Below are 15,202 nucleotides of genomic sequence, written 5' to 3'. Positions count from 1 at the left end.
TTTATTTTTTATCTTAGAAAGTTTGGTAAAACAAAATTTTGTAGGCTTTTACAAGATATATAAGCTTATTAATATTAAATCTCTTTAAAATCCTCAGTCGCAAAAAGAGGTGACTATGAAAGGGTTGGTAAAGGTGTTTTTTGTATGTTATTATAAGTTTTAATTATCAATAGCTCACTCAATTTTTGCCATAAAAAAATATTTGCAAACCAAATTCTTGGGAATCAAATAAGCTACAATTTCAGATTTAAACATTTTTTCGTATCTCTAATGCTAATCTTGTTATTCTGAAGAAAAAGCCATTTTTTTCCAAACTACAAAAATTCGTTATTCGCTTTTAACTCCATTTTTTTTAAACTAATCATTCTATGCCTGTCAAACTTTTAGAACCTATTAATAATATATAAATAAAAATGACCAAATAAGGTTAGTGATTAATTTTAATTAGGGTGGTGATTAGGGGGTTGCTTGCGATCACTTTTTCGCTGAAAAAAATGAGGACTGACATTCTTTTCATTATAAGTCACTTAATTTTTGAGCTAGAGACTTTTTTTATTTCTAGAGATAGATACTTTTAAGTACTTTAAATTAGTTTGAACAAGTTGTCCTCGAAAAATGCATAGTTTTCCAGTCTTTTGACTTTGAAACTACAATATTTAGCATTTGACGAAGAAGAGCCAACATATAATAAAGTATAGCTCGATTACTATTGGTCTTAAAGAAAATTAAAAAAAAAAACGGTTTTGTTTATTTTTTCAAAACGTACATTTTGGTAAGTAAAGTTGTTTTGATAAAACGAAAACTTTTGGAGTTATTAGCAGAAATCTTATTAAAAACACTGATTTTTCGATATAAAACTAACACTTTCGATAGCGAATAAATCGAAAAACTATCAATTTTACCAAAAAAATGTATAGAACATTTTTGCTTAGAATGAACGTTGTTACCAACTTTTGCGAACAATATTTTGGTTTTATACCGATCGAAGACAATTGTTTGGAGGAGGAGCGGCGACTCCAATTATTGTCTGAGATCGGTTACCGTTAACGTTCGACATGCTTATAACGTTTTTTGCACGATTGATACCATTATAAATTATAAAATTAAACATTTTCGTCATATTGACTAGTTTCATTCATTTTATCAAGATAGATACTTTGGTTGTTAGGTGGTAACTAGGGTGCATAACAACAATGGAGAATTGAGTTTTTATTTAGTTGTCAATAATTTTAAGTACAATTTTGATTATTATAAATTAAAATATGAGCGAAAGTGAATTTGAAGAAATTGAACGGGCTTGGGAAGAAGGGTGTTCCGCAATTATTCCCGAAAAATCCAAAATCCGTTATCAAAATACCTACCAAAGTTTTAAAAAATGGTGCGACGGCAAGAATTTAAGAATCGAAGAAAAGACTCTATTGGCATATTTCGTTCAAAGACATATGCAGTTGAAAGCTCCTGGAAGCCTCTGGGCAGAATATTCAATGATTAAATCCACCGTTTTTCTTTATGATGGCATTGATATTTCCAAGTTTTCAACTTTGATCGCGTATTTGAAGAGAAAAAATGTTGGCTATAGGCCTAAGAAAGCGAGCATTTTTACACGGGAGCAATTTGAAAAATTTCTGATGGAAGCACCGGATGAAGAATTTCTAGTTCACAAATAATTTAACAAATTGTACCATAAGTTTCAATATTAATAAATAATTCGTTAGTTTTCTTTATTCTTTAAAAAAATAAATTAAAATTAAGAGATTTTTTAACTCGACGGTAAGTGAATTACTTACCGTCAAGTTGGAGTACTTACCGTCGAGTTGGATTACTTACCGTCGAGTTGCTAGTAAATGTCACCTACTGACGTAAAATCTGTCACGGTAAACAGTCAAAAATGATCAATCGTGCAAAAAATATAATAAAAAATTTCGACCCCCAAGATGAAGTGACAACCACCCCCATGGTAAAAACGCCTTTTGGCATGATATAGATTTTGATCCTTGGACTATCTACTACTTATTCTCAAATTTTCAAGCAAATCTATCCATTCTGTAAAAATTGCGAGGTTTTGTCCTATTTTAAGCTTCATTACTTGGACTATTAATCAACCAGCTAAGTTCAATACGTCCGAGTTTATTCTAGTACAAGAATGCTTTGAAAAACTGAATGCTTCTTTTACCCAACGGATTTTATTTGAAATGGTTTTCATATTAATGGATCTTCTCGACGTTTCTATATTATTTATACAATAATGTGTTATGCACTAAAATGCCTTATATCCCATACACAAGACGGTTGGGAAAGTAGGTTTATTTCCACGCCGTCTTTAATCTCGATGGTTTTATGTCCAATGTATCTTAAAACTTCCTGGACAATACTTGCGAGCAGAGAAATAAAATGATTAATCACGCCATTTCTCGCTATTATACGCAATAAACAGCTGACTGATACTAGTGTTAGTGTGTGGGATAAATGGAAAAAAAGTAAAGGAAGAGGGTGAAAATATACGTTGGGGATGGCTCGTTGGCGAGATGAGATCGAAAATATAAGTCTCATGAGTGGAAACAATCCGTTAAGAGGCACATTGCGTCCAAAATGGATACTATAACAGAAGTTAAAGCCATATAGGTAACTAGCAAGATGGATTTCAAAACCAACTACAAAACGGGTTTACTTTGCACTGAGCAGGGTAACTTTGCACCGAACGTGTAAAAGTATATTTTGTGTAAATCTACGCTCAATTTTCTTTAGATATTTGTACTACCTTTAGAACACATAGGCAACATCGCAATACATCAGTAAGACGCGCGCGATTGTCCCTGCGGTCGTCAGTTATTCATCAGCAACGATTCAAATATCAACCTTAAAAATTTATTATTTTCTGGCTTTGCAAAATCATACAGTACAGACAGTCACAGCGGTCAAAAATTGGTAAGTACACATCTAATGATATATACCATAACCGACTGCGATTTTTAATTGTTAAAATAACGGTTTTAAACCAGGATAGCACTAACAAAAAAAAACATTGTTGACATGTGCACTTAGACGTGAAATTGGGTATACTTTGCACCGCCAACTTGCAAGTGGTGCAAAGTATCCCCAGGAATAAAAGTTAAATATAAAAATTGTTTCAGGAAATGCCCAGACATTATAAAAGGAAACTGGGATCTCGCAAATATGCAGACTACACAGAAGAAGATCTGAAGGCATGTTTGTCAGCCATAAAAGATGGCATGAGCACAAGAGTTGCAGCTGAAACCTTTAAAATCCCAAGGAGAACTATATTTTATAAATTAAAAGGAGTACACGCTGGAACACCAGGATACCCAACAATATTCTCGTACGAAGAGGAAAGGTGCTTCGTACAATGTATTCAGAGCCTTAGTGATGCTGGTTTTCCTGTTACTGGGATGGAATTGCGGCAAATAATAAAGAGCTATTTAAATCGTCAAGGAAAAAATATTACTCGCTTTAAGGATAATACTCCAGGTATCGATTGGGTCAAATCATTTTTAAGTCGTCATAAGGACCTTACTGCAAGGATAGCCTCAAACATTAAACGAAGCAGAGCAGCGCTCAATGCAGACCAAATGACTGAATACATTGAAAATTTAAGACAAACCATAACTGGTGTGGAGCCACATGCTATTTTTAATTATGATGAGACTAACTTAACAGATGATCCCGGAAAAAAAAAGGTATTAACTAAACGTGGGGTTAAATATCCTGAACGAATTTGTAACTCTTCAAAAAGTAGCATTTCTCTTATGATGTGTGGAAATGCAGCTGATGAGCTACTACCTCCTTATGTGGTGTACAAATCCAAGCATTTGTGGGACACCTGGACTGAAAATGGCCCCCCTGGTACACGTTATGCAAGTACTGCCTCTGGTTGGTTCGAATCACAGACATTTGCAAATTGGTTTAACACTATTCTATTGCCCAGGCTTAAAAAAATTCAGGGAAAGAAGGTCGTTTTAGGAGACAATTTGTCTTCTCATATTAATGTTGAAGTCCTGGATTTGTGTCGAAAACGCGACATTCATTTTATATGTTTGCCTCCGAATAGCACCCCCGTTACACAACCGTTAGATGTTGCATTCTTTGCTCCAATGAAAAAGGCCTGGAGGGAAATTTTATCTCAATATAAGGAAACTCATGTAGGCAGTAGATCAAATGTACTTGAGAAACAGCATTTTCCAACGCTTTTACGGTCATTAATCGAAAAAATACAAAAAAATGGCGATCAGATATTAAAGTCCGGATTTAAGAAATGTGGTATCGTTCCTTGTGATGTAGCACCGCTCTTGGAGCGGTTAAAAACAACTAAGCGATCTAATGTGATAACTGATAGTGATTCAACAAATAATAAATCAAGTTCGTCGGATATCGAGAACACTTTCATTCAGTATTTAGAAGATAAAAGAAAGGAAGCCACAAAGTTTAAGACACGTGGGAAGAAAAAGAAAATAGCTGTTCCGGCAGGACAAAGTATTGCCCATTCTGAAATTACTTTAAAAGATCTAACTGAAGCATCTACTTCCACACCTCATAAAGCTGTTGAACCAGAAATCGTAGATGATTCACAGGAGGACAATGTTTTGGACGACCACTTTCCACTAGGCAGGGATTCATCAGACGATGAAATAAATGAGGTGCAAGAGATGGAAGAAGAAAGCGAATTTAATGAAAAACTCGCCTCTGGTTCTCTTGGAAGGAATATTGCTGAAAAAGTTAAAAACTCTGAATTAAATGTTGTTAAAAAAAATATTGGTGAGTACGTTTTATTTTTCTATGAAGATCATGTTTACCCCGGCGTAATAACAGCAATAGAAAATGATGGAGCGATGATCAATGCCATGGCAAAATCGTTAAAGTCTTGGAAATGGCCAGAAAGGCGCGAGGAAATATGGTATTCGTGGGACAATGTGATTGGTGCCATAAAACCTCCCAAAAAAATTTCTAGACGAGGATTGTACATTGTTCCAGAATGCGACAAATTGTGGTGGGATTAGTTTCAAACTTTGTATTTTCACTATTGTCGTTATAATAAAGGTTATTCATTTAAAATGTAGCAATATTTTTTCCTTTTATGTTTCTTTTATAAATGTAGGTAGGTTTAAATTCAAAAAATTGGCCAATAAACATTTTTTTGCATTTAATTGGTGCAAAGTTTAAAACCCTGTAGGATTACTATGCACCAGCAAGTATCTTGTAGCCAAATATTATTAAAATATCGAATGGTGCAAAGTATGACTCTTCTAGGGTATACTTTGCACCACTAATAAAACTAGGTTTTTCTTTTAATTATGCAATATAGCTAAAAAATAGCTAAAATAAAAGCTATATTACGACCTCTTCAATAGATGCATATAATAAAAAGTTCAGATCTTCTTTCAAGTAACTTTATATCCACTCTAAGAAAAAAAAAATAATAATAAATGGTGCAAAGTAACCCCGCTTTACGGGGTACTCAGATCTCATCATGTGTTTTTAGAGACTATAAAAAAAAAACAAATAGTGTAGGAAACAGAGGTTGAACCTCGCAAAATGGACATAAGTTCGGTTTTATTTTTTTCTGGTAAATCAAGGGGTGCTGTTACTTCACTAATAGCAGGTATTGAACGAAACAAGTAATAAAATCAAAACAAACAATAAAAATACTAATTACAACCCCTGCTAATGCCTTCGAATAGCTAATAAATATGGAAAGAAAGTGGACTTTTCTCAATAGGCGCAATACAATGTACACATATTCAGATTAATCTGATTGGTAAACATTTCAAAAAACGAAACAAAGGAAATATATAGGTAACAACAAAAATACAAGGTAAAAATACAAGGTACTTACAATCAGGACATCATCGACGAAGTCGACACTATTTTGCGTCTGTCTAGAGACACAACGATCGAAAAAACAAACGAACGAATTCGCTAACTATTACACGTCTGTACCCATTCGAGTGTTGGATGCATCTCATTCTGTTTTTCTTATGCCATAGGGGAAAAAACTCGGGTTCAAGTGTGGTACCCGCTCCACCGATCTCACATTCCTTTCCGAGATATCGATAAGAGGAACACAGGGGTAGCGGAAAAAGGGATATGATTTCGAACTATTTAAACAACCAAATCAATTTTATGGAATTTCCAACAGGTGCTTCTTATGAGACTAACTTTTTCTTAAAATATTTCGCCCCGGAACCCCCCTTTTCATCCCTTTATAGGGGGTAATTTAGGGTTTTTGCGAAACGTAGCCCTTCCTGTAAGTTTTGCAAAAAATTTACTTAATAGTAAAATGAAGAGGACTATATTTCCTACTATTTATTTCCCGACAGCATATGTCTATCACCCACCGTTTAGCGGGGGTGGCGCCCCAAAATTGACAAATTTTTAAAAAAGATGTTTTTAACAAAAATTATTTTTCCCTAACTGTCATGCAATTAATCACAAGTAAGTGGCTGATTTTTTGGTATAGGTTTCATTTAAGAGCAATTGCAAATTTTTTATTTACAGGGTGTTACATTTAAAAAAAAAACCCTTTTTATACCATCTGAACCGCCTATGCTAGAATAAAAAAACTTTGAGCAATTATCCATATACTAGTGTTAATTACAAATTTGTATAATGCCTAACATAGTTTCCCCGGAACCACCCAAAAAAAAGGAGAATTAATAAAAAAAATAATCAAAAATTGATTTTGGGCCGCCACTGTGGCTTTAGAGTGCAAAGAAAATAAAATATGCATAGGTCATAATGTGTAGCAGACAGTGTGTTCTTTCATTTTCCATAAATAAGTTATCCATAAAATGAATACGGCGCCACTGTGCCGTAACGGTTGCTTATACGAAAAAAATACAGAGGACCTTATTTGTAGAGAAAATAGTCGTCTTTAATTCTGTATAAGTTTTGTTTAAAAAAAAAATGGTGAGTTAATGAGAAAATCGTCAAAACATGCTCTCCAAGGGATAGGGGTAGTTTCTGCAGTTGATTTTCAAGGATAGGGGTAGTTTCCGAAGGGATGTTGCAATAATCATATATATTTATGAAAAACCCTATTGATGGAGCATATGTCCATATGGGTCAAAAAGCAAAAAAAAATTTTTCAACCCCTCCTTTATTTATTTTTTTTGGCTACAGGGGTTGCATTAAGAAATCGCTTTTGATGTTCATGCATGGGTAATAAAAAGGTGCACAAAATGATATATGAATGAAGCATTTTAATAAAGGGCATGGTGTGTGAAGGATTCTAAGAAAATCACTTTCTTTATTAATTCTCATTTTTTTGGGGTGGTTCCGGAAAAAAAATGGGGGTGCATTATAGAAATTTGTAAATAACACCATTACGTGGATAATCGTTGAAAGTTTTTTTACTCTAGCATAGGCGGTTCAGATGGTATAAAAAGGGGTTTTTTTTTTAAAAATTAAAAAATGGGCAATTGCCCTTAAATAAAACCTATACCAAAAAATTAGCCACTTAGTTGTGATTAATTTCCCCTAGGTTACTTCTTAATTTTCATTACAGTTAGGAAAAAATAAATTTTTCTTCAAACGTCAAATAATGATGACATTACTTATCTAACTTGATCCTGTCAAAGTTTGATGTATCAGCCGGCAGCAGTTTTTTTTCCCATTTCTTTACGGCGGAGGGAAAAATGTTGTCATGGCAACAATATGAAACATGTCACAAAGCAACAAGACAAATGTCATTAACAACAATTAAACATCATTTTTATTTATAGTAATATTAAAAGTACAATTAGTTAATGAGGCATTTTCAAAATTGAAACCGTGCAAAAATGTTCCCGACTCTTGATACGCATTGGTAATTGTTGATGATACTGATGGTCGAGCACAACTTTCAGCAATCATTCCCGATGTTGGCGAATCATGAGGGTTTAAAATTTTTTGAGCATTATCGTTCTTATTTCTGATTGAATCCTCTATATATCCTTCGGCAACCGTGCTTGATTTCCAGCCCCCTTGTCGTTTGAGGCATTCTAGATTTCCGCCTCCATCAATTAAAAGTGTTGCTGAAGTTCGTCGTAAAGAGTGACCCGTGTACTATTTATGGTTGAAAATTGCTACGTTTGAAGAAAAAATAGTATACTTTATTCGGCAAAGAAGCGACTTTTCTTGACTTGCTCGATATTACGCGCCGAACGAAGTGAGGCGCGTCATATCGGGCGTCATATCAAGAAAAGTCATGCTTCTCCGCCTCATAAAGTAATATACTATTTTTTTAAAACAACTTGGGTGGGTGGGTGATAGACATATGCTGTTGGAAAATAAATAGTAGGAAATATAGTCTATATAGTGGCTCTAGTACATCCGTAACATTTCGTTCTTTGCAATTCGGAAGGGCCCAAAGTGTGATGCCTGGGGAAATCGGAGAGAAGAGGATATGGGACTACTGATGAGGGGGAAAGCTACATCCGAAAGCGGTATAGACTCTTCCTGCACTCTCCGATTTAACCAGAGTATTATGCAGCTGCTGCATTTTCGTGTTGCAAAGAAATTGAAAATGTTTATACATTAAAATAATCTAAAATATCGGAAAATTGTGTCCCCTTTAATCACAATCAACCTGTCGTTTTCAAAAATGTTGTCGTAGTTCCTGATAATATCTTTGTTTTTTCGGCCACCCTGTATAACAAACATTGTTTTACAATACGATTTACGCCCACTAACTTTTAAAATGCTTAAATGTTTCAATCACTTTAATAAACCCTTTTACAGATCCGGTCGGTCCGTAATAAATAAGGAGGGAGAAAGGGAGATAAAGATTAATGGAAACTACTCACCTGAACGATCTTGGTCATCTCCTGAATGTCTATGACGCCGTTGCCGTCGACGTCGTACATGCGGAAGGCCCATTTTAGTTTTTCCTCCGGCGTGCCGCTCGATGTCACATCGATCGCCAGCAGGAATTCCTGCAACATAAAAAAGGAACATGAAACTTTTTAAAAGGAAAAAGAGGACTCTTTTCGACTGCTTCAATATTTTATCAGATCTCGTGTGGACGTAGGGAATACCAGGCTCAGAGATATACAGAGATATAGATGAGAATTGGGTCAAATTGTTATTTTACTAACAAGCTGTTTTGACAGTATATCGAGATAAAAGTTTGGTGGATAAGTTACTTAAAAGTTGTTTTCTATAGGGACGGATAAACATACTTCGAGATAACGAAGCAAAAATGGAGCCAACAAAAGATAACGAAAAGTTTTTCTTAATAGAAAACGCTCAATATATTTTGATACTGTTTTTTTAATACAGACCAAAATAATATTTGTAGAAGCATTGGTTAAACAAGTATATCTAAACAGTTATAGTACGGCGAAATAAGCAAAAAAGACCCAGCAGGAATTCTTGCAACATTAAAAAAGGAACCTGAAAGTTTTGGAAAAGGAAAAAGAGGACTCTTTTCGACTGCTTCAATATTTTATCAGATCTCGTGTGGACGTAGGGAATACCAGGCTCAGAGATATACAGAGACATAGATAAGAATAATTGGGCCAAACTGTCATTTTACTGACAAGCTGTTTTGACAGTATATCGAGATAAAAGTTTGGTGGATAAGTTACTTAAAAGTTATTTTCTATAGAGACGGATAAACATACTTCGAGATAACGAAGCAAAAATGGAGCCAACAAAAGATAACGAAAAGTTTTTCTTAATAGAAGACGCTCAATATATTTTGATATTGTTTTTTTATTACAGACCAAAATAATATTTGTAGAAACATTGTAGACCAGAACTAATCTGTAAAAAAAACGTGTATTTTGGATGTGAGAGGTGGTATTCGGATTTTTGCAGATAAAGTTAGGTGACACCTTCAGTAATAATAATTGACTTATGCTCCTTCTCAGATATGCCCGGAACATTAATAAAAAAATTAAAATATTTAAAAATTTCGAAAAACATCGATTTTTTTTCTGCTGTCTTTGCTTATAACTTTAAAACGGTTCGTTTTGGAACAAAGTCGTAGAGAAATAAAATAAAGATAATTGAATTTTGTATGATATAGGACTGGTCAAAAAATGTCTTAAGGTAATTACCTTTTCTGCAATATAGCAATAAATACAAAATAAGGGGGCAAAATACGCCTGTTGTTATTCAATGTTTCTTAACCACTTTGGTGGCACTTAGAACCTTAGTAATTCGCTTAGAAAATTCTTATAACTTAAAATATAAAGGAAAAGATTCCTTTATTCACTAATTCTTTTACCTTATATTTATCATTCAATAAACTTCCTTTTATTATTCTTTAGTTTATTTCTCTTTATTCTGTTCTTCTTTTCGAACAAGTGACGTCATTACCTTGTTGGCAAAATTTTCGCTTTCAATCGTCATAAAATTATCATAAATAATTTTATGTTGTTATTAATTCAAAGTGTTTATTCTCACGCATTTATTTAATAGCTAATTAAATTCATTTATTTAAGTAAAAAATATTTTTTTCCATTCCTAAAATATAAAATAACTGCATACACATAAAATTCCCTACCTAGAAGGTCTTGTCAATATTCGTTCAATGTCATATTTCAGTCTGTCAGTTTGAAGCCAAGACGAAGACCACACTATAGTACCACTACATTTTTAAATTCTTTAAAAATCGACTTATTGTCGACATTGTTGTAGCCGAAATGGCCTAATTATTGTAATATGAAGGTCTTTTGACCTAACTATGCAGCTAGTTCCAACTACTTTGGATCTAAAGTAAGTAACCACATGTTTTAATTTTTCCTAACTTTCTAACAGCCAAAATTTCATCTTAAAAAAAATCGGATTATTTAAGGGGCCTCAGCAATGTTTTAAAATTATAAACAATTTTTTGGCTTATAAATAAATAGCTTTGATTTTTTTTTTTTAATTTAGCTAATGCCTCGACAACTAATGGCCATTGGCATGGTAAGTACGGTAATTTTGAACAGTTAGGTACCTTGTGTCATTGTGTCATGTGTAGTGTGTGTGTTGAGTAAGTGTCTTGTTACTTTGCAAAGTCGACGTCATTGTCTTTGCAAAGAGACGCTAATTGTATCCGAACGTCTGCGGATAGCTTTGTTTAATAATAAAAAAATTAATGTTTAGCAATGCAAATAATTAAAACCGGTATAATTTGACTTAAACTTTCAAATGCTGTCAGCAGAATTGCTATTTTATTTTTTAATCAAAAGTTATTCTCGTTCAAAAATTGCAATTTTTTGATTTTTTGAATGTTCCACCGCGTTTATCTCGAAAACTATCCATCCTACAAAAAACTGTAAGAACATTTTTTGCTTAGAATTACCCAAGATATACAAAAAAATGTTTTATTTTGCGAAAAATCGATGTTATGTAATTCCTCAAGTTCTTTGTTTATAACAATCTTATCGACATCCGGATCACCTGTTACCCAAAAAATTCGTGTTCTACAGGTCAAAATACATAAAAAAAACTTGGGTAAGTCCATCTAAATAAAGGAGCATGTAGCACCCCCTCCTGGACACAGCACTAATTTGTTTATAAGCCAAAAAATTGTTTATAATTTTAAAACATTGCTGAGGCTGCTTAAATAATCCGATTTCAATTCTGTAAAGTGCATTAGATAGGTGGAGTGCTTCTTTATATGTAAAAAAATTGACAAATCTTTGTATGTTCTAGTTTTGGTTGTGCAAGATTTAAAATTTTTTTAAAATAAGTTTAGATTGCAAAACTATTATCATTACAAAAATTTTCTAAGCGAATTAGGAAGGTTCCAAGTGTAAGTAGTCCAGAGAAATAAGGTTTTTGTCGGGACACTTGAGCAGCCAGGTTGCAAATGGATTTTTTGGGTACTATATACCTAATAAATTATAAATACAAAAATGCCAATCACAGTTGGGACGAGAAACTTAGTTATTAACAAATAAGAGTCAAAAATGGCAGTTTTTATCACTCCCCGTCCATGACCGGACGTAGGGAATACCAGGCTCAGAGATATACAGAGATATAGATAAGAATAATTGGGCCAAACTGTCATTTTACTAACAAGCTGTTTTGACAGTATATCGAGATAAAGGTTTGGTGGATAAGTTACTTAAAACTTGTTTTCAATAGAGACGGATAAACATACTTCCAGATAACGAAGCAAAAATGGAGTTGACAAAAGATAGCTAAAAGTTTTTCCTAATAAACAACGGTCAACATATTTTAATACTGTTATTTTTGCTACAGACCAAAATAAGATTTGAAGAGACATTGGTTAAAACAATTAGATCTAAATAATTATGTCCAGTTGCACCAAATACTATTGACTGTAATACATCCAACTCCCACAGAAATCTGGAAGCACGTTGCGACTAGCGCGCTAGGGCCACTGTCGGCTTGAAGTAAAACTACGTTTTGAAAATGTAAAATTTGACGTAAACATTCAAATTTAATTTTATAAATTTTTGAATAATGAGGTAATTTTGCTAAATTAAATTAAAATAAAAATAGTTCAAACACTTATATAAAAATACTAGTAATAATAATAATGTAAGGTTAGATTGCTCTGGCTATCACCGTAGACCGCCTAGATGGCGCTATTTTTTGCTTCCTCAAATGTAATGGGAAATGTCAAGGCTTGTATATATTACAGTCAATAGTATTTGGTTGCACCAACAAATAAAAGATTGATTTTTTGAATTGGATTGCCCGTTTATTTTAAAATATAATAATTGTCAAAAAACTGTCAATTAAAAACAGATATAATAACAGAACACTTTTCTTTCGAAAAAGGTTAAAATTTAATATTTTTTGGGAGAATCGTTAAAATTTCTGTTTTTAATTTAACAGTTTTTTGACAATTATATTTTAAAATAAACGGGCAATCCAATGCAATCGTTTATTTGTTGGTGCAGACCTGCACCAACATGTTTTGACCTGCAAAATATGCACTTTGAATATTTGCCTAATGAATTATTTAAAACAAAATAATTTCTCTTTCGTCGTGCCTATTAACGAAACTTTTTTAATAAACTGATAACACATAAATTAATATAGCCACAAGATTAAGTTGTTATATAAAAGCATGAAGTTATCGGAGTAAAACATCAGCGATAATTGACTCCATAACTTCGTTCATTAGACGCCTCATCCCTCATGGAGAAGGCAAGCAAATGTCATTTATTAAATATCGATCCCCAAAACTCTATTTAATACTAAATTATTACTCTATTAAGCCTTTCTAATTAAATATAGACATTAATTACAAGTAAGTGAATCTTTAAATATTGTCATGGGAATAAATTAAGTATATATAAAAATAAAAACTTTTTTAATTCTGGAGTTTTTTGGTCTGCTGTAAATAAAAAAAAAATTTTTTTGCTTAAACATTTCAGCTATTTGCCATTTTCAATAAGCACTTTAAGGAAATGGGTACGTATTTTCGGCTGCAATGCTATTCAAATGGGGATTCATTTTTTTCGAATCCTGAAAAAACTAATAAGTATTTTTGAAAAATTTAAACACAGAATGACATATTCTGTGTATTATCAAGGGTGAAAAGTCCCTGACAACTTTTATAATGTTTATTTTAATAAGTTACAGAAGTGAAAAACTAAGAGAAAATTTAGTGTGATTTTAATTTCAAGTATCTCATTCAAAATAAACTTTTTATTTATTCTAAGTGACTTTCGGCCCTCGGTAATAATTTTGTCTTTCATTCTGCGTTTAAATTTTTCAAAAATATTTATTGGTTTTTTCAGCATTCGAAAAAAATTAACACAATGTCCGTGGTAATATTTTCCAAATCTACACTCACCGGCACGAAAAACGCGGGCACCCCACAAAATAGGTCATTTTTAATGGCTCATATTTCCTAAACCTGTTGTTCGATTTAAGTGATTTTTTTAATATATTATAGACTTATTCTTTGAAAATATCTCCGTAATAATATTGTTGCTAGACAGGAAATTGCCATTGTATACCATTGTATACCGGGTGTACCAATCAAACTGTGTTTTTTTTTTTCGAAAAGTTCGGAACACCCTGTGGAATATCCTAGCATTTATAAAATAAATACTGAAATTAAAACCCAACCATAGCCTCAGGTTTTCTTAACATTCTGTATTTTCATTCATTCGCTTATGTGGGATAATTAAAAAGTTAGGTACTATAACAACTAGCCCTGTACTTCATTAATTCAGGGTGTTTCTAAATAAATACGAAAAACTTTAAGGGGTAATTCTGCATGGAAAAATAATGACCGTTTGCTTTATAAACATATGTAATAGTCCAAGTAATGAAGCTTAAAATAGGACAAAACCTCGTAATTTTTACAGAATGGATCGATTTGCTTGGAAATTTGAGAATAAGTAGTGGATAGTCCAAGCATCAAAATCTATATCATGCCGAAAGGCGCTTTTACCATAGGGGTGGTTGCCACCCCATCTCGGGGTGGAAATTTTATATTATATTTTAATCACAAAAGTTGGTAAAAACGTAAAAAACGTTCTATACATTTTTTTGATAAAATTGATAGTTTTCGATTTATTCCCTATCGAAAGTCTTAGTTTTATATCGAAAAAATGAATGTTTTTAATAAGTTTTCTACTAGAAACTCCAAAAGTTTTCGTTTTATCAAAACAACTTTACTTACCAAAATGTACCTTTTGAAAAAATAAACAAAACTGTTTTTTAAAATTTTCTTTAAGACCAATAGTAATCGATCTATACTTTATTATATGTTGGCTCTTCTTCGTCAAATGCTAAATATTGTAGTTTCAAAGTAAAAAGACGGGAAAACTATGCATTTTTCGAGGACAACTTGTTCAAACTAATTTTACGCCAGGGCAGATAAATAAAAATGAGCGATTTCAGGGTAAAAATCAATACAGGTATTTGAAGGTGCTAAATCGTAGGGGGGACATAGTTAATTAAAAATACATACAGAGGTACTCGCAAATCAACCTCAGTTTTTTATAAACAAAGGCTAAAGTCAGAAAATATGGTTTTTTGCCTGTAGCATTTTTTGTATCATGTTTACAGCAAAAGTTGTATTATGAAAGTTGTGTATCATAAAAAAAACAATTAATTTTAATTTTGATTAGTTAAAATTGATAAATAATTAACCGAGATAATTGCAAAAAACCACATTTTTTGCACTATTTTGTAAATGTTAATAACTTTTACTAAATATGACCTAAGGAACATATTGTACCTTAATTATGAGGATATTATGTGCCCTTACTAGAGTGCAAAG

The 15,202-nt window shown here is 32.6% G+C and overlaps 1 protein-coding gene across 1 annotated transcript in view; it reads right to left on the bottom strand.

The window, feature by feature from the left end:
- The window catches only part of LOC126880548 (neuronal calcium sensor 2), a 437,164-nt gene that overhangs the window by 27,114 nt on the left and 394,848 nt on the right, over positions 1 to 15,202 (bottom strand). The window contains exon 4 of the mRNA XM_050644479.1: positions 8,799 to 8,927. Within this exon, the coding sequence (XP_050500436.1) occupies positions 8,799 to 8,927 (129 nt within the window). The remainder of the gene's footprint in view (positions 1 to 8,798; positions 8,928 to 15,202) is intronic.

The sequence above is a fragment of the Diabrotica virgifera genome, chromosome 2 (assembly GCF_917563875.1).
Source record: "Diabrotica virgifera virgifera chromosome 2, PGI_DIABVI_V3a".
Lineage (NCBI taxonomy): Eukaryota > Metazoa > Arthropoda > Insecta > Coleoptera > Chrysomelidae > Diabrotica > Diabrotica virgifera.
The sequence above is the reverse complement of the archived record's forward strand: the minus strand, read 5'-3'. Positions and strand labels throughout refer to the sequence as shown.